The sequence below is a fragment of the Phacochoerus africanus genome, chromosome 2 (genome assembly GCF_016906955.1).
Source record: "Phacochoerus africanus isolate WHEZ1 chromosome 2, ROS_Pafr_v1, whole genome shotgun sequence".
In the NCBI taxonomy this organism is placed as follows: Eukaryota; Metazoa; Chordata; class Mammalia; order Artiodactyla; family Suidae; genus Phacochoerus; species Phacochoerus africanus.
This window is the reverse complement of record NC_062545.1, coordinates 169,497,981-169,522,409: the sequence shown is the minus strand read 5'-3', so window position 1 is coordinate 169,522,409 and position 24,429 is coordinate 169,497,981. Positions and strand designations below refer to the sequence as shown.

Genomic DNA, 24,429 nt, shown 5'->3' with positions numbered 1-24,429 from the left:
GAACATGATGGGGGCCTCTGCTGTCTTGGGCCCTGCCTGAGGAGGAGGCAGCAGCTATGGGTGCTCAGAGCCAGGCCGTACAGACATCAGGCTGGATCCCAGGAGGCTGGGGAGGGCAAGGAGAGGTTCGTAAAACCACAGCCCTGAACTGGGCCTTGGGGAAGTGGAGGGAGGTGGGTGTGTGCGTGTGTGTTGGGGGGGGGGGGTGGCTCATGCCCCCAGGCTGGGCCTGATGGCAGGGCAGGTACTCACTTTGATACCTGCAGTGTATCCCGGTGAGCTGGGCCCTCCCTCAGGGCCCACAGGGCTGCAGGGTGAGGCCAGAGGCGCCCACAACCAAAGGCTCGTGGGGTGGCTGTTCTGGTGCATTCCATAAGATGATGGAGGCACCAGTGCCCTCTCAGCCCCTCCCGACAGCTCTGCCCCTCATCACGCTCTCCAGGAAGGATGGAGTCTGGGTCCTATCGCTACTCCTCACCTCTGCTTCCCAGACGCCTTGCCCTAGCCCACAAGCCTGCCCCTCACCCCCAAACACAGTCTGCTCCTCTCCAAGCTCAGGCCAATCACCCCTGCCAGGCAATCATGTCCTCTCTGAGCCAGTGCAGTCACCTGACTACAAGCCTCCCTGGGCTCATATCGTTTAGTGAGGACCGTGGCAGAGATGTTCACCTTGGCCTCCTGGTGACAGGTTGAGGAAGCCCCTCCCTCAAGGGTAGAGCTGGGTCTGCCCAGCTCTCCATCCCCAGCACCCAGCCCAGAAGTATGACTGGCCATGTTGCCAGCCTGCTATGTCCTGCCCAGCCCTCAGGACAGCCCAGCCTGGGGACCCTTGTTCTGGGTAAGAGGGGCCCTGAGAAGCCCCTCATCCTCTAGAGATAAGTTCCAACTCTGCTCAAGTCCATGGGCATGTCTGTCCTTCTTCCCTGACCCTGTGGACACTGGGAGGAGAACCAAGAGAAACTCTAAGGGAAGGAGGAAGAGAAATAAAGGAATCTATTTTATTGCCCCCAGAACAGAATCCCAGCCTTGGAGGGAACCACAAACCCTGGGATAGGCGAAGGGCACAGGGTCGAGATCTGGCATCAGTGTTTGTCCTGGACACTCTGGGTCTGATCCTGGCCCTGCCCTTCCCTTTCGTGACCTTATCACCCAGCAGGTGATATAACCCTTGTGCACCTCAGAATCCTTACGTGTAACATGGGGAGCACATGGTACCGGTACCCCTCACAGGCTTGTTGCAAGAGTTTGATGAAATGATGCTCATGAAGAGCTTACAGATGTGCACAGCACAGAGTGACACTCATGAAACACAGCTTTAAGAACACATGTGCTATAGGATCCAGCCCTTCCCCCACCCCATCTTGTAGGTGCTCTGTACCAGAAAACAGGAACAGGAGGGAACAGATGAGTTCTGGGTGATTTGCCTAAAATCAGATGAGCTAAAAAGAGGCAAAGCTAGGATTTACACCCTGGGGCTAGCTGGCAGCTGGCTTCACACCCCCTCCTCAGGCCACGACCCAGCCTTTGTGTTAGGGACAACCCTCTGCCCTGGGAGGCAAGCAGAACACACCCTCACTGGCCCAGGAACCAGGGCCTGTCTCAAGCGACAGGCTCCCCAATCTATGCTGGCAGACCCTGTCAACCACAGCAAGCCCACTCCCTCCTTCCCCATGCACTGCCACCGCCTACCACCTCTGGGTGCAAAGAGGCTCGCTATGAAAGCACGCTCTTTCTGTGGCCACTTACACAGGAAGAAAGCTGGCTCTGGCTGGCGAGGGCCATCCCCCAAAGCATGGATTTCCTGTGACTTGAGACATTTCGCCCGGCCTGATAAAGTACTTCCCCAAGGGCAAACGGACCAGCCTCTCCAGCTGCAAAGCCGAGTCTACGGGAAAAAAAGGAGAAAAAGCAGAACAGAAGAGACACAGCAACAGAGAATAAAAGGGAGAAGGGCCAGCAGCCAGAGACAGTGGGCCTCCCACTACCAAGATGCAATTCCAAATAAAACCACTGGGTGTCGCCACAGACAGAGATTCAGAGAGGGAGGGGCGGGAGCCAGGCCATCCTTCAAAATACCAGGTATCCCAAAGTCTCCAAAGCCCTGCCAGGTAATGCAATCCCTGTACCCCAGGACTGAGTGAGTTAGGGAGTCAGTCCTCCTCTGCCTGGAACCAAGTTGGCAGGAAACACTGGATGTCAGGACAAGCTCTATCAAGAGAGGGTTGATACCAGTTGATGCTATTCTAAAACCTGATGAATCTTGCTGCAAAGAGAGGGAAGGATTTGCAAGCAAATTCTAGTGCTTGAAACAAGTGGGCCTTGGAAACATCATCTGTAGAGGTGTGTCTGTGTGCGTGTGTGTGTGTGCTGGTGGTGGTGGTGGGAGTGGGAGTTCTGGACATATTGTTGTGTGGGCGACACCACAGGAATGCAGACATTTCCATGTGCTAGCCCCGAGTCCCAGCAGCACTGTCACCTGGCTGAGCCCTCTGACCTTCAGATGTGACTGAGAAGCACTGTCTGCTAAGCCTCCTGTCTCCAGCTCTGACCTCCAAACTCCCTTCTAGTCCTGCCCCATACCGCTCTGAGCTACCACAGCATGGCTGCTGTGGCATGGCCCTCACAGCACAGCAGCTCTGAGGATGAAAATGCATCTCTCCCTCACAGCACTGACCACAAGGCATTTCACTGAGCAAGTATTTGTCCAAAGACAAAGGTTGGAGGCTTTGGATGGATGAACAGAAAAGTGCCCACAGTGACTCATGAGATACAGCAAACACGGTATAAGCAACATTCCAGAGGGAGTGGCCGTGTTTCCTGGGCTTTCAGGGGGTCGCAGGTAGAAGTAAGCGGGGTCTCTGTCACCCCCACCTGGCTTTAAGAGCCACAGAGAGGTCACCCGTTCTGCATTCCCCCATCAAATGCTACAGAACAAGAATACAGTTTTCTAGAACATGTTCACTTGAACAAAACTCTGTGATAGGAAGGATGAGGCGACCAGTCAGCAGAGTCTGCGGCTCCCTGTGTGGAATTTCCTCAAGGACATGTGTCGTAATGGAATGGATGCCATTCGGACCACGCCATTCTCGGACACAGGTGGATAACCAAGGCATGACCCCAGAGGTCCATGGTCTCCTTCTGTGCCCAGGGAAGGTGGGGCTTGGCCACTCCCAGCCACAGCACAGGCTGATGGGGTGGGAGGGAGAGGCAGGGAAGGCTTGGGGATGTGGGGAAGAAGGCAAGGTGAGAAATCTTGGAAAAGACACTGAGGCTGCTGTCATGTCACGCCCAACCCAGAAGGAACCCAGGGGCTGTCTCCTCAGAAGCCCATGTGTAACGGCTGTGGCTGGCCCGAGGCCACCCAGCAAGTCTGTAAAATCAGGGCTCCCGGTGGCCCTAGCCCTCCTCCATTGGCGTCCCTGGAACGTACTCAGGGCCAGAGTCACTCCCCGCATACGAGTCCCCCTCCTCACTCCTCAGACACTGAGGACAAAGAGAATGAAAACAAAGGGAAGAGGCCTGCTAAGAGCCAGGGAAGCACCGACACGGAAGGAGAGAGGACAAGATGGGCAGGAAGGCGGCCAGGCCCACAGTGGGACATTCCACTCTACCCTGGGTTCCGAGCCCCTCGTAAGTGGTTGGTAACACGCCTGGAAGCCCAGCAGGGAGCTGAGTCCACAGAACTGTCTTCCTACAAAGTTTAGCTTACTGTCCTTCCAGAGCACAGGGCCAGTGCTCGGTCAGACACACAAGGTGCTCTCAATCCCCGGCCACCTCTGCAGCCCCTCTTCAGCCTCTCACCCCCTTCTAGCCCTGTGAACACCGGCAACCCTGAAGCTCCCTGCTGCCTCCCAATGCTGTCCCATCCTCTCCAGGCCCTCGCACTTGCCCAGGTGTAGGCTCTGGCCAAAAGGCCTTTTCTCCTCTCCAGCTAAAATGTCCAGCCTTCCTCAATCCTCAGTCCTAAAGCCACTTTGCAGAACCCTGGGTATCAAAGCAGGTTCATTTTGTACTATTATTATACGCTTATGTGATATTATGTAATGTTACACGTTAAAGGCCTTTTCCTTTAAAGGAAATGATGGCTCCATCTGGACTTTCAGGAGTCTGCTGTCTGCCTCTTATACTGTATTGAGTATTTTCTGAGGACAAAGACTGAGACTCACTCATCCCTATATTCTCAGATCTGGGTGGGTGGATGGATTGATGGAAGGATGGATAGACAGATGGATGAATTGGTAGACAGATGGGTAAATAGGTGGGTGAATGAATGGATGAATGGGTGGATAGATAAATGGATGAATGGGTAGGTGGATGGATAGATAAATAGATGGATGGATGCATGGATAGGGGGTGGATGGATAGATGGATGGAAAGATGGATGAATGGGCAGATGGATGGGTAAATAGGTGGGTGAATGAATGGATAGGTGGGTAGATGGATGATTTGATGGATGGATGTGTGGGTAGGTGGATGGACAGATGGATGGATGAAATAGCCACAGAGGCACCCCATAAATAAACAGAAACAATCCATTTCATTGACAAGGGAGAATCCCCAAACATGGCACTCAAGAGATTCCTGGCCAACCTGCCCTGGTAAATAAGTTTGTCCAGAGGTACCAGGCATGTCACATCCAAAAGACCCAGTCATTGTATCCGAAAAATCAAGGAGGACTCTTGGCTAGAAGAAAATAATATATTCTCATGGCTTATCAGTGATTCAGGAAGTTTAGAAAAAAAAAAAAAAAAAGCAGCAAATGTTCCAAGAATGCATTGGAAGCTCCTGGGAAAGCAGTCCTGGATCAGGAACTGTGGGACTGCTCCTTCCACACCCACGGAGCCCTCCCTGTCCCATCAGCTTACACTGCTCACCTCGCTCTGATCCTAAGTTCCAAACATTGGAGTCACACAGCCTTGCAGGAGCTAACCAGACAGGACAGTGGCTCATCCAAGGACCTAATACAAGTGTGTCCTTGGCCCAGGCCTGTCTATAAGCGCCCCCATCTAGGCACTGTGCCTCTGGGCCATGCTTCATCTCCCTTGGGCTGTTTTAGCATCAATGTTCCTTTTCTATGGATGTTATGCCTTGTCGCCCCCAAGACAGGGACCGATCCCCTTCTCTCCCCGCTACAGGTGCAACCCTCACAGCTCCGGCCTGGCACAGAGGCTGCACTTCAGAAAGAGCTTTTCAGAGTTCCTGTTGTGGCTCAGCGGTAACGAAACCAACTAGTATCCATGAGGATGCAGGTTTGCTCCCTGGGCTGGCCCACTGGGTTAAGGATCCAGAATTGCCATGAGCTGTGATGTAGGTCGCAGACATGGCTCGGATCCTGAGTTGCTGTGGCTGTGGTGTAGCTGTAGCTGTAGCTCCAATTTGACCCCCGGCCCGAGAACCTCCATATGCTGCGGGTGAGGCCCTAAAAAAAAAAAAAAGAAAGAAAGAAAAGAAAAGAAAGAGGTTTTCATCACCAGGGCCCCTGAGGAATTGGGGGAGAAGGAAACAAGAACTATCCATGACTTTTGATTCTATTTTCTATCCTCTGGGCAGACCCTCTCTCCTCACAGTTTGAAGGGGTGCCCTATGAGCTCCAGGAGAGGGAAGAGGGCATTTGCTCCCATTCCCATCCCAGGCCTTCCATAGGATGAAGCAACACAAAACCCAGCCCTAAGCCTGAACATGGAAACAAGACTCACTCCCATGGGAAGCAGCTCCATGTGTCCTACCTGCCTTAGGACAGGTAAGGGGAAGGCCAGGTGGGGCAAGCATTCCTCATGCTGTCATTTTTTTTTTTTTTAGGGGTGCACCAATGGCATATGAAAGTTCCCAGGCTAGGGGTCGAATCAGAGCTATAGCTGCCGGCCTACACCACAGCCGCAGCAACGCAGGATCTTAGCTTCATCTTCAAGCTACACCACAGCTCATGGCAGTGCCAAAACCTTAACCTACTGAGCGAGGCCAGGGATTGAACCTGCAACCTCACAGATACTAGTCAGGTTCGTTAACCACTGAGCCACGAAGAGAACTCCCTGTTATTTGATTTTTAAAGAAAACCAGAGTTCCCATCATGGTGCAGTAAAACAAATCCGACTAGGAACCGTGAGGTTACGGGTTCAATCCCTGGCCTTGCTCAGTGGGTTAAGGATTTGGTGTCGCTGTGAGCTGTGGTGTAGGTCGCAGACAGAGCTCGGATCTGGCGTTGCCGTGGCTGTGGTGTAGGCCAGCAACTGTAGCTCCGATTCGACCCCTAGCCTGAGAACCTCCATATGCTGTGGATGCGGCCCTAAAAAGCAAAAAAAAAAAAAAAAGATTTTTAAAGAAAACCAGCCTATCAAGTTTGGGACACTTGCCCACCTCTAGGTCCCACAAAACCTAAGTGTCATCTCAAAAAAACCAAAGCCAAAATCATCACCAAGAAGATGCAGAATCATACCTCTGCCTCCCTGTTTTCTCCCAGGGATGGGAGAGTGAACAGGTGCCTGGAATAAGGATTCTTTGAGGCGAGCAACAGTCTACTAGGGAGGCTCAAACCGGTTCAATGGGATCGGGGGTCGGGGGACTGATGGCCGGGGTGACTGCCAGCCTCCCTTGGCACTCTTCCTAACCCACCATGGAAGCCCCCAGCACTTGGCACCATCTACATAGGGATGTTACCCCACCACCACCATTCGAGAGGATTCCTGAGTAATTTGGAGTAGTTCACTTTTACAAAGAGCTGAATAAACCAGAGGAATTATCTTCAAAACAGTACCTCTTATACTCATACCCCAGTAAGCTTCCTTGAGTGAAAGAAAAACACAGAAGGAATTAGAGCCAGTGAGCTGGGCATGACTCAGGGCCCGGGGCTTCCCCTGGGGATGTTGGACATTTGAGTATCATGTGTCACCCATGCACACAGGCATCTCTGGTTTTACTGCACTTTGCTTTACTGTGGTTTTTGCTAATTGAAGGTCTGTGGCAACCCTGTGTGGTCAGATGACAGCATTTTTTTTAGCAATGGAGTATTTTTTAATTAAGATGTATACTTTGTTTCTTTAGACATAAAGCTACTGCATGCTTAACTGATTACAATATAGTGTACATGTAAATTTTTTTTTTGTCCTTTTGCCTTTTCTTGGGCTGCTCCTGCAGCATATGGAGGTTCCCAGGCTAGGGGTCGAATCGGAGCTATAGCCACCGGCCTATGCCAGAGCCACAGCAATGCGGGACCCGAGCCACATCTGCAACCTACACCACAGCTCACAGCAACGCCAGATCCTTAACTCACTGAGCAAGGCCAGGGATCGAACCCACAACCTCATGGTTCCTAGTTGGATTCGTTAACCACTGAGCCATGACGTGAACTCCCAGTGCAGCACTGGGAAACCAAAAAAGCTCATGTGATTTGCCTTATTGCAATGTTGACTTTATTCTGCAACTGAACCTGCAGGGTCTCCATGGTGTGCCTGTATCTAGAGGCAGCCCCTCAGTTCCTACCAGCAGGCTGCTCATGGTAGGGACTGAACATCTCTAGATACAGTCACACCTCGGGGGGCCTCTTCTGGGCTGGGCTTGTGCTAGGTGTTCTGGATATATAACATGTAATCCTTATGTCCATCTCCCACGGTAGCCGTGTTGGCCTCATTTTGTAGATGAGCAAACAGAAGTTCAAGGAGGTAAGTGACTTGTCCGGCAACAGGACCAGCTCCATACTTTGCAGGGCCCAGAGCAAAAGGAAAGTACAGGATCCCCTTGTTCGAAAGTCATCATAAGTATTTCAGGGCAACCACAGCAGGGCATTCAAGCAAGTGTGGCGCCCTCTGGATCATGGGGCCCTGCGCGACGGCACAGGCTGCGTGTCCGTGAAGCTGGTCCTGTCCAGCCCTTGGAAACCCATTTGGAACTGAGTCCCAGGCTCCCAAGTGCCTCATCTGCTGTCCCCTCCAAAGGTCCAGGGAGCTGCGGGCTCGCTGCCACCCCCTCCCCCCCCACCACCCCTGCCCTGTCCCATCTGATAGAGAGCAGCCGAGTACCTGGAGTAGCAGGAGAGGCCAGTGCTGACGACGGTGTTCAGCACGGCCAGGGCCACGTAGTAGTCGTGAAAGGTGGTGCACACCAGCGTGTCTGGGAACACATACGCAGAGTAGGCGATGGCCGAGCCTGGGGAAGAAAAACCGGCCTTGGGCAGGAAGCGGGACTCAGCGCTGGCTACAGGAAGACCATCAGCCAGCGTGTGTGCTGAGCCCTCACCACCACCCCCATCCCAAGACAGCGGGTCTGCCTCTCCGCCCTTGCTCATGCCATCACCCTCCCAACATGTGCTCCCCCACTTCCCTGCCTACCCGGATCCCACCCTGAGAAGGTTCTGTGAGGCCAGCACTACACCAAGGCTTGACCTTTATTAACTCACATAACCTTTATAACCACGCATTGACGTCAATCCTGCACTGAGCCTCATTTCACAGATGAGGAAACAGAGGGACAGAGAGGTTTAGTAACCCACCCAGGGGCAAACAGCTAGAGAGTAGCAAAGCCAGGCTTCAAATGCAGGCTGTTCAGCGATGGTCCCTGCTTTCAACCATGTGCTATGGCCCATGATGACATCCTCATGTGCTCAGCTCTGCTCTGTGTGCATATCTCACCCACCCAATGACATGGCTGCTCCAGGCAGGGCCAACAAGGCTGCCGGGTGGAGGGGCTTGCTGAGGCTGTGGGCTGGGGGACTGGCCAGCTGACAGGCTAGCCTCTGCGTTTTGTTTTGTTTTAGGTTTTGGAGTTTGTGAGAAGACGGTTACTGAAGGGGCTTCTAGAGACTTGCCTGCTGTAGCTTTTATTTGAAAGAACATGGGCGATCACTGTCCTTTTCAAAGGGGGCAGGTGTGTCCAGGGGCCTGGACCAGAGGGCCTCTCCAGGCGCCCTCACCTGCTGAGGTCCTATCTGGAAGAGGCAGCCACAGACCCGTCAGCACAGGTCCTAAGGTCACCAGTTAGCTACAGACAGAGAGAACCCTGGAGTCCTCGCTCAAGGCTGAAACAGGCCTCACGCAAGTTTAACCTCGGCCTCTGACCCCATTTGACATACAGCCTAGTGAAGCCAGGTGATGTGATGCGCCCAGGGTCACACAGGTGGAAGGGGCTCTGTGGTCCCCACTTCCAAGGCTGCCTGTGGGATTCCAGCTGGGAACTGCCTCCAGCGGGGCAGACAGACTCTCTTGTCAGCCTGATACTATGGAGAGGGTCCCTTCTGGACCAGGATGCATCTGCTCTGTGTATATTGACTAGAGTCATGATCCTTGGGTGGCACGAAAGGCAGGGAGCCTGCCAAAAACCACAGCAGAAAGCAAAATTGATGAGTGCCTCCAGGCGGGATCCAGTGTGAGTGGGTGTTCAGGATGGGCGGGCGTCTGGCAAAGTGGCTGATGTTGGAAGTATCCTTGGGAGATGGGAGATTCTGACAGGTGCCTGAGGGCAGGGAGGGCTTTCCAGGGAGCAGCAGCAGGACACAGACTTAGGAAAGTGAACTTCCTCTTTTAGGCAATTGGGAGCCACTGAAAGTTCTTGAGTGGGAGAGTAAGATGGCCAAGACCCAGTGAAAATGCATAGGAGAGCAGTTCCCGTCATGGCGCAGTGGAAACGAATCCGACTAGGAACCATGAAGTTTTGAGTTCAATCCCTGGCCTTGCTCAGTGGGTTAAGGATCTGGCATTGCCGTGAGCTGTGGTGTAGGTTGCAGACTTGGCTTGGATACCACATTGCCATGGCTGTGGCGAAGGCCAGCAGCAACAGCTCTGATTTGACCCCTAGCCCGGGAACCTCCATATGCCGCGGGTGCAGCCCTAAGACAAATCACACACACACAAAGAAAGAAAATGCATAGGAGGACCTAGAGGGAGGGAAACAGCTGGATATGGGGGAGGAAGCTGACCAAATGCCACCCTCCAGGGATTGGGGTTTCCACAGGGTAGGGAGGACGAGAGGCAGCTGCAGACAAGGGAGCTGGGAATCCTGGGTGGAACCCACAGGACTTCTCAACTGACAAGACCTTCCTTTCAGGTTTACAGAATGCCAGGCTCTGGGCTATGGACTGGAAAACCAGATGAAAAAGATGTGCCACTGTCAGGGAGCTGTTCCCAGTGAGGAGCAGAAGTTGAGGGGACCACTGGAAGAGCTCCACAGAGGTGGATCCAGGCCCAGGCACTTGGAGGACGCTGCAGACAGGGGCTCCCGAGGCTCCCAGGCTCTGGCTCTGCCATTTCCAAGACATTTGACTGGGGTAACTTATCTTGACTGTGCCCCATCTTCTCACCTACAGCGAGACGTAGTAACAGTCCCCACCCCGGGGGCCTGCTGTCAGGGTTAACTAGGCAGTCATGGTAATTGCTACCTTCTGACATTTTCTAAGTGCCTAGCACTGCCCAATGTGCTTCATTTAAAGGACTCGTTTCATCTCATAACATTCCTATGAGGAAGATATTATGCCAATTTTTAGGATGAGAGAATTGAGGCTTGAAGGGGTTGAGAAACTTGCCCAGGAGATTATATAAAGCTATTTGGGGTGGTGGCCCTTAAGCCCCCAAGCCCACATGATGCTACCCTTGATGATGGGTGTGGGACACTCAGCATGGAGCCCAGTGTGCAGTGATGACTCCACAACACTTGGGGCTGGGACAGGTGACTGAAGGCTATGTGAGCTGCCGGGTTAAGGAGTTAGAACTTCATCCCAGGTAATGGGGAACCTGGAAAGGTTTAAGTGGGAGGGGTGCCAGGGCCAGAAAGCCTTAGGAAACCTCCCCAGGGCAACTGAGTGGAGCCCAAGGGACAGTGTGAGGGTCTGAGGGGAGCCAACGGGGGGAGGGAGGGTACAGCCCATTTGAGAAGCATGCGGGAGAAATACAACTGAGCTTGCCAGCTGATAGACAGGACTGCCAAGTGGGGTGGGCGGGGACTATGAAGCGGGAGAACTAGGGTATTCTAAACTTTCTGACTTAAGGGGGTGGAGATACGAGAGGCGGGGTGGCGAGGATGTGGACAGTCTCAGGGCTGCACGTGGCGTGGCTCTGGGAGTGCCTCCACCAGAGGTGTTAGGGGTGGTGTGGGCTCAGAGCTCTCCCACGGAGCCTGACTGTGGAAGAGCAGAGCCCGGAGGATGCGCAGGTGCCAGTGGAGGAGGGCGGAGGAAAGGGAGCCAGCAGAGCAGAATGAAAATGTGGACAGGTCTGGGGAGAGCTAAGAGGGAGGTATGGAAGAGGGGTCAGAGAAGGGGTGGGGCAGCTTGTATCAAAGGCTGGGGAGAGAGCCACGGGGCGGGGCTGTGTGGGTCCTGAGTCAGGGCGAGGCTGGGGCCTCTGCAACCAGAGTTTAAGCGGCTGGTGGGGAAGGGACAGCAGAGCATGGAGGAGTGGGAGGTGAGGCGGTAAGGACTGTGCGTGTGTGTGCGCACGTGTACATGCACGTATGTATCTGTGTCTGTGTGTGTCTGTGTGTAACTAGTGAAGCAGGGAGACGGGCATTGGGTAGAGGGGATGGAGAGAGACAGAGAGAGGAAATTGGACACAGGTAGGCTCCTCACACACCCTCTTGGGCAACAGAAGAGGTGACTTTGCTTTTCACACCCAGAGCAGGACCAGGACAGGGGGAGGGGCTAGAACTGGGATGGGAGGGGACAGATGGATGCCCACAAGTGGGGGAGAAGACAGGAGACAGGAGGAGGGGCATCCTAGTTAAATGGAAAGCCGAGGAGGCGGGGGTGTCACCCCCACCTCCTCTCCCTCTGTTCCTGCAGCACTTTGAACCAAGGAATAACATCTCCAAGCCTCCAGACCAACTGGGTTCATGACCACCCCCTTCTCTGATGTGTGGAGTTGGCTTACCGTGGCCTGGGACAGCAGATTGTTAAAAGTGCCAGAGAACTTGCAAGCCAGTTGTTAAACATAGCCATGGTTAAAAGTCAAATGACGTAAACTTACAATGAAATGAATCATATTAACAAAAGTACTAATTCTTCCATCAGTGCATCCACTGTATCTGTGCAGAGGAATAGCGTCATACCTGGTATCTTTCCCCAGCCCTGTGTTCAGTGATGTAATGAACTTGAAGCCAGACAGAGTGGGAGTATTTACACTACGCAATCTGCTGACACCACAGACCAGGGCTTTGTCCCCTGAGAGCCAGTTGATAAATATTTGCCAGCACGCCTCTGGACAAGTTTCTTATGAAACACTCATCAGGAACCCAGGCAGGGGCACGGGCATTGTAGTTACTCCCTGCAAGCCCCCCAGAGTCTCGCAGTGACCCCAGCTCTGAGGGGAAGGGGCAGATGGCTCAGTCACAGGGAGGGGAGGTGAGAGCAGGGCCTCACGTACCCAGGCTGAAGAGGTTGACAGCTCCATAGTCCAGGAAGTAGCAGATGTGCCGGGCGTTCTTGGACATGGAGCTGAAGGTGTGTGCACAGCTGGATGCAAGGGGGTACACGCAGCTGGCACCCATGTACACGAGCAGAGGCCAGGAGTAGCTGTCATTCAGGATGTCCGTCACACGCAGGGTGCTCACAAACCTCCACATGAAGAACCTAGAACACAGGACAGCGCCCTCAACCTCCGAGGCAGAGGTTCCTTTTATGGTACCCGCCAGACAGTCACCTGCTTTCCATTCCCCTGGGCTGGCCGGCCCCTACGAGCTCTCTCTTTGGTGTCATGCCCTGAGTGAGGAAGGGTGGGTGGAGCCCTTTTTTGGTTAGACATGGGCAAGAGGGGCAATGGCTCCGTCCTCTCCCCCTGCACGTGGTAACAGACCCCTCTTACAGTCTCTCCTAAGCCCTCCCCGATGCCCTGGGCCATACACTCAGAGCATGGCTGTGCAGGGGGATCGAGCCCATGGCGCGCTGATGCCAGCAGTGGCTCACCTGCAGAACAGCCACAGCGTCCTCCCACAGGGATCTGCATGCAGGAACTCAAGCCCCACAAACTGGCACAGTCAAGCCAGCACTCTTTGCAGCGGCGCAAACTAAGTCCCCTGTGGTTCACCCAGAAACACGGAACACCACGCAGCTGTTCAAGAGCCTGAAAGGCTTGTGTGGTGGTCAGACAGAGACCTCAGAGGGAAAAAAGCAAAGGAAGAGCAGAGGGAGAAGACCAGGCGCTGGGTGCACACACATGTCGCAGATGCTCGAGACTCTAGGAGAGCGCTCTTGGAGGACGGACCAGGGGCAGGTCACCCCGACAGCTCCAGGCAGCACAAGAGGGGCTGGGCAGGGGAGATGCTGACACTATTCCCTTCTGCAGTGTTAAATTTACTAGCATTTAGATTTTTCATTTACATTTACTTAAATTTAAAACAACAAACAGCCTCCTTGAGCAGAACTTGCTGCCATCCAGACCAGTTGGCAGGTCCTAGGGCTTCTTTACAGATGGCCCTGTTCCACCCCAAGCCTGAGCCCACCCCTCTTCTGACTGGCAACACTGCTGGCACCAATCAGCCCTCCCCTGCCCTTTGACCCAGGTGGGTCTCTGACTACCAGCCAAACGGGCTGCCTTCCTCGGGCTCCCCTCCACCTGCACACAGCCTGGGGGTCCTTCCTACTCTCAAGCCTTCTCAATATGACAGGGCAGGGGCATCCAGAGATGAGGCCAGGCCAGAACCTGCCATGGATGTAAGCAAGCCCCTGCTTTGGGCTGCATCTGGGTCAGCCAATGGTGGTCTGAGGGGGCCGGTGGCCTGCGTGACCTCTGAGGTCCTTCCTGCTCTGACACACAATGATCTGGCGCCTGACCCCATCTCCACCCTCCACTCACTGTACACCGGTACCAGGTGTGTGAAGGTGGGCTCCAGCCCCCACCTTTCTCAGCCAGGACCCTCCTCACCTTTCCAGCAATTCCCACCCGTGCCTACGCACTTCCCAGAACATTCTCCAGTCTGACCAAGGGCCGCACAGCTGCTGCCGTTCCAGAATGATTTATGGGTACCCACAGCTCTGTGCCCAATGCCTTTCCCTGTGTCTCCTCTCATAATCCTCAGGGACACCCTGGGAAGGACATGGGCTCTCATTCCAGCTCTACAGATGGGAAAACACGAAGCTCAGGGAGGTTAGGTGACTTGCTCAAGCCAGGAAGTTTTTACCAGAGCTTCCAGAAGACCCAGAACGCCTCCAAGACTGAATGAGATGATGGTATCAAATCGGGCCCTGAAGCAGGGGCATGGGGAAAGACTGGGGCGCTGCAAGGAGCCCCTCAAATCCTACTGCAATCCATGCCCCAGAGCTCAACCCAGCAGCCGCCCCAACGCCTCCCAGCAGTACCCACACACCACAAGGGAGTACCCTCAAATCCTAGCACGGAATCTCAGCTGTCTCGACCCCAGCTGTGTTTAAAGAAGCCCCAATTCCCAGGCTCCTGAAGGAGATGGCAGGTCAAGGGGCCTGGGAGGTACCAGAAGGGCAGCAAGTGCGTCCAGATGTTGAGGGTCTCATTGGTCATCTGGAAAAGACTGAGGACACAGGCGGTGGCGGAACTCTGTGGATGTCGGTAGCCGAAGAGAATGCCCTGCTCGTGGAACACCTGCAGGAGGAACAGAAAGGGGCACCCAGGTGAGATGCAAGGGTGGCAGAAAAGTCTTAGAAAGACCATCTCCAGTAGCATCGAGCTTTCTCCCAGGCTGTGCACCTGAGCCTGGAATGCTTGACCCTGAGTCCTTGACCTTAATTGTCAAGCTGCTCCCCACCTCCTTCCCATGGCTTCTAAAATCCCAGGTCCCTCCAAAAGGCTGTGGCCAGCTGGAGGAGAGGATCCCTTCCTTTGGGAATCCAGCCTATCTTTGCCTTCCTGGACACACTTACTCCTGTCATGAATGTTGCCTAAGAATCTGGTTTTGCACTCTCTGCCTGGGGCCTATAGCCCGGTCTTTGGATGCCTTTGTGGTTGGCTGACATATATGCTGCCTGTCCGAGCCGATGAGCCCTGGGTGTCAGGGGCTAGTGGGATGATCTCTGTAGAAGGTCCCCCCGGGCCAGGCTATATTCACCAAGGCACTTCATAAAGGCCTTTTGATGATGAAGACTGTGATGGCGTCAGCCTGGACTGCAGGTCAAGGAGAAGGCTGCTCACAACGGGGCCCACACAAGCCCCCCCGACCCCCATGCCACCCACTGGGCAAGGCCCTCAGTAACCACCCCAGAAAGGAAACCTGGACAGGTCAGGTAAAATGAGAGGTGTCAACCTGCTTGAAGGACTATCTTACATCCATTAAAAATGGTAACTGTGGAGCCAATGAGGCAGGAGGAACAAAAGCTCAGGTTGCAATATAAAGTGAAGAAAAAGCAGAATGTAAATTGAATTCCTGCCATGAGTGTTAGAACTATAGGAATGGGAGTTGCTGTCATGGCTCAGTGGTTAATGAATCAGACTAGGAACCATGAGGTTTCGGGTTCAATCCCTGGCCTCACTCAGTGGGTTAAGGATCCAGCATTACTGTGAGCTGTGGTGTAGGTCACAGACGTGGCTCGGATCCTGCATTGCTGTGGCTCTGGCATAGGCCAGTGGCTACAGCTCCGATTAGACCCCTAGCCTGGGAACCTCCATGTGCCACGGGTGTGGCCCTGAAAACGACAAAAAGGCAAAGAAAGAAAGAACGAACAAATGAACGAACTACAGGAACATAAGCACACATGGTGAGGTGGAGACTGGGAGGAAAGTGGAATAATGAAGATTTCATTTGTTGAGGTAGCATGATTTACAGATGTTTCCCCCACTTTGCGTGGATTAGATCAGGGTTTCTCAGTCTTTCTCTCACTACTGCCATTTGGAGCCAGACAATTCATTGTTGCTGGGGGCTGTCCTAGGTACTGTTTAGCAGTACCTGTGGCCTTGCCATAGGAGAGGCCAGGAGCCCAAACCGTGCCGCACTCCTCAAGCTGTGACAAGCAAAAATGTCTCCCAGTATTGCCAATGTCTCCTGGGGCAAAACCTCCCCCAGTTAAGAACCATTGATTTAGCTAAATGTTGTTATAAACTTTGAAAGGTAAGTAAAAATGAGTAGATTAATTGAAGCAAACAATAACAGTGAAAATATTAGTAATCATGAGTTCCCTGGTGTCCTAGTGGTTAGGACTCAGCACTACTGCAGCTCAGGTTCAATCCTTCAATCCCTGGTCTGGGAACTGAGATCTCACATGAAGTCACTGCACGTCACAGCCAAAAATAATAATAATAGTTTAAAAATATACATATATATACACACACACACACATATATATACATATACATAAAAAACATGCATGTGTGTGTTTGTGTGTGTGTATTTACATATAGTCATAATGTAAATCAAGTCACAGTAAATATTAAAGGTTTCCCTCTAATTTTCTAGGGCTGTGGGAAGAATAGGAAACTGAGAGAATGCCAACCTAGCCATGCATTTCCCATTTGGGTTACCAACTTCTTGGGTTTTTTTCGGGTTTTGAGGTTTTTCGTTTTTTGTTTTGGCTATGCCTGTGGCATACAGAATTTCCTGAGCCAGGGATCAAACCCATGCTACAACAGTAACCAGAGTTACAGCAGTAACCAGAGCCACAGCAGAAACAAGGCTGGATCCTTAGCCCACCAAGCCACAAGGGAACGCCAGCTTCTTAGTGTAAGAGAGGATCTTGGTTCAAAAATACACAAGGAGTTCCCATGTGGCTCAGCAGACTAAGGATCTGGCATTGTCGCTGCAGTGGCTCAGGTCACTGTTGTGGTATGGGTTTGATCCCTGGCCCGGGAACTTCAGCATGCTATGAGCACAGCCAAAAAAGAAATACACAGTATTTGTAATAACCTATAATGGAAAAGAATCCGAAAAAGAAAAAATATATATATATGTATATATAACTGAATCACTTTGCTGTATACCTGAAACTAACACAACATTGTAAATTAACTACAATATTTTTTTGTCTTTTTGCCTTTTCTAGGTCCACTCCCACACCACATGGAGGTTCCCAGGCCAGGGGTCCAATCGGAGCTGTAGCTGCCGGCCTACACCAGAGCCACAGCAACATAGGATCCCAGCCACATCTGCAGCCTACACCACAGCTCATGGCAACACTGGGTCCTCAACCCACTGAGCAAGGGCAGGGATCGAACCCACAACCTCATGGTTCCTAGTCGGATTCGTTAACCACTGAGCCACGATGGGAACTCCTACAATTTTTTAAATGGTTTAAAATAATAAATTAAAAAGAATTAAAAACAAAACCCCCCACAAAAATACACACTATCTGGCAAAACTCATACTATCACTTGAGGTTCTGAGTCAAGAGATCACATGGAATAGTAGAGACAATAAGGGGCGATCAGAGTAGAGAGTCACATCTGGGACACAGAGGTGCTGTATGACCTTGAGCTGGGCCGCAACCCTCAGGGCCTCAGTGTTCTCACCTATGAAATGCAGGCATCAGCTCGCCAGATGATGAGGACATCCCCATTTTGGTTGAATTCTGGGGGAAACTAGTCAACTAAGAGGAGGGAGAGAATGCAGTTGGTTCATGGTCCAGGGAAGAAATACTATTTGAAATTAGGTTTGGGTCTGAGCTAATTAAAGCGATTTGTTCCAGTTTTTGATTCTGATGGCCCGGGTTACAATGGGCAGGCTTCTCTAATGGGCAGCAAGAATCTCGGCTCGCAGCTGCCCACCCCACCAGGGCTGCTGACAAGGAGGCAAACGGGCTGATGGCCTTCAGCCTTTGATCCATGCCAGGAGGGTGCATGCGGGGCGGGCATGCAGAAGGCCCCTCCAGTAGAAACTCTGGGTCTGTATCTATCATTTCTTTCTTTCTTTGTTAAAAAAAAAAAAATTGTTTTTAACTGAAGTATTGGCCTCTTGTTAAAGGGCCAGGACTCCAGAAAGGAGCAATTGTTATTAATTATTCACTCCCTCATCTGAATAAGTTTAGCAGCTCCTATGCAGCAGAAGATCTTATGACAAGGATGCTGCAGAGCCCTAGGCATGTGGGGGTGGCACACAGGGAAAAAGCAGGGCAGGGCTACAGGACAGCTCAGACACAGTGACAGCCACAGCTGGACAATGGATGGATGGGGCCCAGAGGGGGGTCACCTACATTCTGTCCACAGTGACTCAGGGTAGGACTGCTGTCCTTCTCTCTTTGGACCTTGCATTCTGGGAGGCAGGAGAAGATGCTGACACAGTCAAAAGCCAGAGGGGCACAGAGGAGCTGGGAAGTCCACACCCTGGACACTTGACCACATTTTAGAATCTGGCCCCCGACCTGGGGAGGACCCCTTACCACCACAGCCAGGGCTGGGCCCAGGTTAAAAGAATCTGCTCCCCTCTGACCTGCTATCCTGACCCCAGACTTGAATGGGAAGCCCATTAACCACACCACAGGGCAGGATTTGAAGCAGCCCATCAAAAAAATAAGAGGACAGATGGATAAAGGATGGATAAAAGAAAGGAAGCCCCTCTGACCCAGAACAGCTATGTCCCAACCTGCCCCTGCCTCCCTAGCGTGACCCTCTGCACTGGGCCACAGTGATTGCCGGGTCCACCCCTGCTCTGAACCCCTCCTAGCAGGAGAAGGGAGATGTGTTCTCTCCATGGTCTGGCTCTAGCCTTAACAAAGCACTTTGCACTGAGCAGGTTTTCAGAGTACATGCTAAATCTAACAATTTGAAAAAAAAATTGAAAACAATTTTGCATTAGTGCCCAGTTTGACCCCCAAAGGTCACTGGCCTTAATACTCTGTAGCTGGGCCTCATTTCTAAGCATTCCCAAGCTAGCAGGCGCCCACTTATTTGCACAGCAGAGTTGATTTGATTCCACCTTGCCTCCCCAGTTGCAGGCTGGGCAATTTAGAGTGAAATGAAATCAAATTGTGTGCAGCCTGTAATTGAGGAGCGAGAAGCCCCAGGCAGCCAGATGGAAGGGCACTCAGTCAGTTTCCCTTCTCCTGCCCCGGGCTCGGTTTCCCAAAAAAGCCCTGTGCACCTGCCAGCTGATGCCTGAAATTCCACTGTGACCATTTTAAACCCTTGGGTTTTTTTAGCTATTAAATTGCAAGTCATCTGCGGAAAATAATCAGGTATTCTGACTAGTGGTAAATAAAAATGGATTTTTTTTTTGGGGGGGGGGTTGGCCGCTCCTGTGGCACATGGAAGTTCCAGGCAGAGATTGAATCTGAGCCACAGATGCAACCCATACCATAGGTGCAGCAAAGCTAAATCCTTAACCTACTGTGCCAGGCCAGGGATCAAACCCACAACTCCACAGAGACAAGCTGGATCACTAACTTACTGCACCACAGCAGGAACTCCCTAGTTGCCTCTTCTTTAAAGTAGTCATGGGCTGAATTTCATCTCCCACAAAATTCATATGCTGAAGCCCTAGACACCAGCACCTTGGAATGTGGCGACAGAGTTTTTAAAGAGGTTATTAGGTTAAAATGAGACTGTTAATCTAGTCTAACAGGTGTCCTTCACAAGAAGAGGCAACAGGGACACACAGGGAGACACCAGAGATGTGAGTGCACAGAGGGAGGATCACATGGGGACACAGCAAGAAGGTGGCCATCTGCAAGTCAAGGAATGAGGCCTCAGGAGAACCCAATCACCTTGATCTTGGACTTTCAGTCTCCAGAATGTGAGAAAAGAAATTTCTGTTGCTGGAGTTCCCGTCATGGCTCGGGATTAACGAATCCGACTAGGAACCATGAGGTTGTGGGTTCGATTCCTGGCCTCGCTCGCTGGGTTAAGTATCCGATGTTGCTGTGAGCTGTGGTGTAGGTCACAGACGGGTCTCGGATCTTGCGTGGCTGTGGCTGTGGTGTAGACCGGCAGCTGTAGCTCCAATTCGACCCCTAGCCTGGGAACCTCCATATGCCGTGGGTGCAGCCCTAAAAAGACAAAAAACAAAACAAAACAAAACAAAAATTCTGTTGCTTAAACCTCCTGGCCTGTGGTACTTTTTATGGCAGCTTGGGCTGACTAGTACCTAACACAAGTGGTGAGGATGGGTGACAAAGTCTCTAAGCCAGTGCCTCTCCACCTTTCTTCTGCAGGTGTCTGCAGGTCACCTGGGGACCGTACTGCAATTTGGTGGGACTGGGATGATCTGCATTCCCAACATGTTCCCAGGGCATGCCAATGCCACCGCTAGGTTTGGCTTCCCAGGCTCCTGTTGTAGCATCGTGCTGTCACCTCCCTGCCCAGAATCTAGGTCTTCACAGAAAAGGAGGTGCCCTTTAGGTAAGTTAAGATGAACCCAAAGACACGGGCACAAAAAGCCTGTGGGGCTAGGCGGAGGATGGTTAGAGACCAGCCAGGAGTTTGGTGAAGTGTTAGTGTGCAGAAGGCACGGAGAGAAAGAAGAAGGAGGAGAGCAAGCAGCAAACTCCTAAAAGTATAAGCTGTCATTTAATGAGTGCCTTCAGCATGCCTGACACTGGGTCAGACACCTGTCTCATGCAGGATGGACCACTCTTAGTCCTGGTATAGGAAAACACTTAGGTTCTCAATCTAAAAAGCACAAAATATTGGGAGTTCCGTTGTGGTTCAGCGTTGTATCCATGAGGATGTGGTTTCAATCCCTGGCCTCACTCAGTGGGTTAAGGATCTGGCATTGCTGTGAGCTGTGGTATAGTTTGCAGATGTGGCTTGGAACCCATGTTGCTGTGTCTGTGGAAGTTCCCCTGGCCTGGGAACTTCCATATGCTATAGGTCTGGCTCCAAAAAAAACCTGATCACTATCTAGGACGGAGGATCCAAAAGGAATTCAATTTAATGAATAATAAAATGAAAAACCAAAGACACATCGAATGTTTTTTAAAAATTAAATGTTACTCAGTACAGGTACAGGTAGGGTGTGCCAGGGTGAAAAGTGCCCTGATGACCAGCATTACACAGAATGTTGATCAACAGAAGAAGAAAGTGAGGAAGCTGAAACAATGAAGCATTCCATTGGTTTTACTTTGTTCTAAAAATACAATCTTTGATTTTAGAACTAGAAAAACAATCTTCAGTTTTAGGCATGGATTCAAAAATCTGCCACGGGCAAGCCTGTGATAATAGCATAACAGGATTGAAAAGTCTGTCATAGGCCAAATAACGGCTTCTCAAAGATGTCCATGTCCTAATCACCAGAACCTGTAAAGATGTTAGGTTACATGGCAAAGGGGAATTAAGGTCACAGATGCAATTAAAGTTGCTAATCAGTGAACCTTAAAATAGGGAGATTATCTGGATTATCCAGGTAGGTCTAATCATGAGGATCCTTAAAAGTGGAAGGGAGAGGCAGAAGATGTGACTATGGAAGAATGGTCAAGAGATGCAACATTGCTGGCTTTGAAGATGGAGGAAGCGGGCTAGGAGCCAAGGAACATGGGTGGTCGCCAGAAGGTGGAAAAGGCAAGAGACCAGATTCCCCTCTAGAGCCTCCACCGCCATTTTGATTTTAGCCTAGTGAGACCCTGGTGAAACTTCTCACCTGCATAACTGTAAGGCGATGAATTTATCTTCTTTTGTTAAGCCATCAAATTTGTGATAATTTGTCATGGTGACAATAGAAAACTAATACAAGGTCAGAGTTTGTCCAAAAATCCAAAAGCATTCTTAGAGCTGAAGATGGCAGCACATGGTTTCGATTCCTTACTAGGAGAGTGGATGCTTTCCTCCGACATGATTCAAAGATTATATGTGGGTACAACCACTACGGGAAACAGTATGGAGGTACCTCAGAAAACTAAATATAGAACTACCATATGACCCAGCAGTCCCACCCTTGGGCATATATCCAGACAAAACTTTCCTTGAAAAAGACACATGAGCCCACATGTTCATTGCAGCACTATTCACAATAGCCAAGACATGCAAACAAGCTAAATGTCCATTGACAGATGAGTGGATTAAGAAGATGTGGTATATATACACAATGGAATACTACTCAGCCATCAAAAAGAGCAAAATAATGCCATTTGCAGCAACATGGATAGAACTAGAGACTCTCATACCAAGTGAGGTAAGTCAGAAAGAGAAAGCCAAATACCATATGATATCACTTACATCTGGAATCTAATATATGCACAAATGAACTTTTCCATGAAAAAGAAACTCACGGATATGGAGAACAGACTTGTGGTTGCCAAGGGGGAGAGGGAGGGAGTGGGATAGACTGGGAATCTGGGGTTAATAGATGCAAATGATTGCATTTGGAGTGGATGGGCAATGAGATCCTGCTGTATAGCACAGGGACCTATATCCAGTCACTTGCGATGTAACATGATGGAGGATAAGTGAGAAAAAGAATGTGTATATATATGTATTGTGTGTGTGTGTGGCTGGGTCACTTTTCTGTACAGTGGAAATTGACAGGACACTATAAATCAACTATAATGTAAAAAATAAAAATCATAAAAAATAAAATTATATGGGACATTCTCTGAATCTTCCCCAATATGGGACATCTTGCTGAAACACATATCAAATTTGACCATAAACTACTCTTATTCATACCACGGGAATGTCAGTAAATGTCTTTAAACACCTAGATTTAATTTAGGCCAGATACCAGGTGATGAGAAGGCATCGAAGAAACAACAGAAAGTCCTCAAATACAGAGCAAATCCCATCTTTGGTGGGAAATGATATTAGTTTTCAATCTGAGCTGTCCACAGATTTGTTATGGGAGGTGGTTGGCAAAAGCCTACAAAAAAAAAAAAAAATCTAGGCTTGGCTATTTCACTTTTAAAGGGAGAAAAAAATGAATATTGGTTTAACTATGTATAGTACTTCTCTCAACTAAAGGAGCCACACATGAAATATGCATCAAAAATTATATTCCAGTAAAATAAAATTCAAATAAGAAAAAAATGTGGGCTATGAAAGAGAAGATTCACATACAAATAATCCTGAAATTAATTCCTATAGAAATTATTTTTCTGGATATTTTATATTGAGGTATAGCTTTGACTAAGAAACTATTTTCAGTTGTCTTTACAGTATCTTTTTTCTTGAAAAAAGAAGTCAAGAGAGTACTATGTGGATCTAGATATTATTTTAAGAAAGTGAAAACAAGATAAAAGATGGTGATCCATATGAAATTAAAATATTTAATAATTTTCCTGCTTATTTGTAATTATCACATGAAACTTCATTACAATGTTTGACCTTGGTATGTAAAATTTATAGCTCATTCCCAATTCTAAATGTGGTTTTAAGATTACTTTTTGAGAATTCCAGTTGCCTTGCCTCAGCAAAACTGAACAAAAACTCAATGGAACTTTCTTCCAAATGAAATTAGTTAAAATAAAAAAAACCGTCTAAGAACTATAATGATTCAGGAATAACAGTCTAATCTGACATCACTGTTACTAGAACACACATTATGTGATAATGTTGATTACAACAATATCTCATAATTTTGCTGAAATGAAGGCAAGAAAAATAAATTTTACAGAATAAACATGTAATAATTTATGAATTGTGTGTATTATTTTACTACTCATCCAAACATCACTAATCCATCAACATTATGTCCAGATGTGCAATAATAATTAAATTTAGTTGTCTTTGACCTTTTGCTGGCATTAGCTGTATAAAAATCAGAGCTTACATATTGTTTTTCATCATTATGAAGGGATATCTGTCAGAGTGGAATTTATGTAACTATTAGCTTCATTTGTGAGGTTTACATATTTAGACATATGGCCTGCAGCCTCTGTTTTCTCTCCTGATTCAGACTCAGCACACGGCAGGGGCAGACTGGGTGTCCTTTGTTCACTGTGAGAGACAAGGTAGGGACTGAAAGGTAGGGATTGTCAAGCCCATTTTACAGATGAGGAAACTGAAGCTCAGTGAATGGGGGGTTTCCAAAGCCATAAGAAATAGCAGAACCAAGATGCAACCCCTAGTTAGTTAGACTGCAAGGCCCATGGACACTTTACGGCATCCAGCCTAGTGGAACCAAGGATTGCTACCAACATTTCACAGATATACTAAATGTTACACAAGTTTTCAGAAGGAAGGGATCCCTAGACCCATGTGATAAAGGAAAACTAGTTGTGGAACTTCTGGTTCTGGCGGAATACTGGTTGATTACATGTCATAAAGGAACCTTCCAATGAAAACAATTAAAATGCTGGCTGAAGCTTGCGTCATGTGCTGAATAAATCTGTTAGCAAGGTGGCCCCAAAGCAAGGGAGTCACAAAGCCCTCAAACAAACGGGAAACCAGGAATGATAAGAGGGAAGCTACTTTGGCCATCAGTTTCTGCTGCCAGACTTTGCAAATAAGAGATGAAATCCCAGACCCATGAAAGGCAGGGAATCTAACAGGAGAACCCACCAATAAAGCTAGGACTCTAAAGATAAGTGAATGTGAAATAAATCCTACTAGGCAGAACAAGACAATTTTCAAAGTTGTCTCTATGGAACAAAAAAAAAAAAAAAAAAAGTCTCCCAAGCATGCAGAACCA

The 24,429-nt window shown here is 50.0% G+C and overlaps 1 protein-coding gene across 2 annotated transcripts in view; it reads right to left on the bottom strand.

Annotated features, from left to right (window-relative positions):
* Positions 1–24,429, bottom strand: part of PAQR5 (progestin and adipoQ receptor family member 5) — a 75,528-nt gene that overhangs the window by 6,176 nt on the left and 44,923 nt on the right. The window contains exons 3-5 of one of the 2 annotated variants that reach the window (XM_047767173.1): positions 14,404–14,531; positions 12,342–12,547; positions 8,013–8,187 (exon numbers count right to left, since the gene is read on the bottom strand). In XM_047767173.1, the coding sequence (XP_047623129.1) occupies positions 8,013–8,187; positions 12,342–12,547; positions 14,404–14,531 (509 nt within the window). The remainder of the gene's footprint in view (positions 1–8,012; positions 8,188–12,341; positions 12,548–14,403; positions 14,532–24,429) is intronic. The other variant, XM_047767174.1, reaches the window with a different exon arrangement.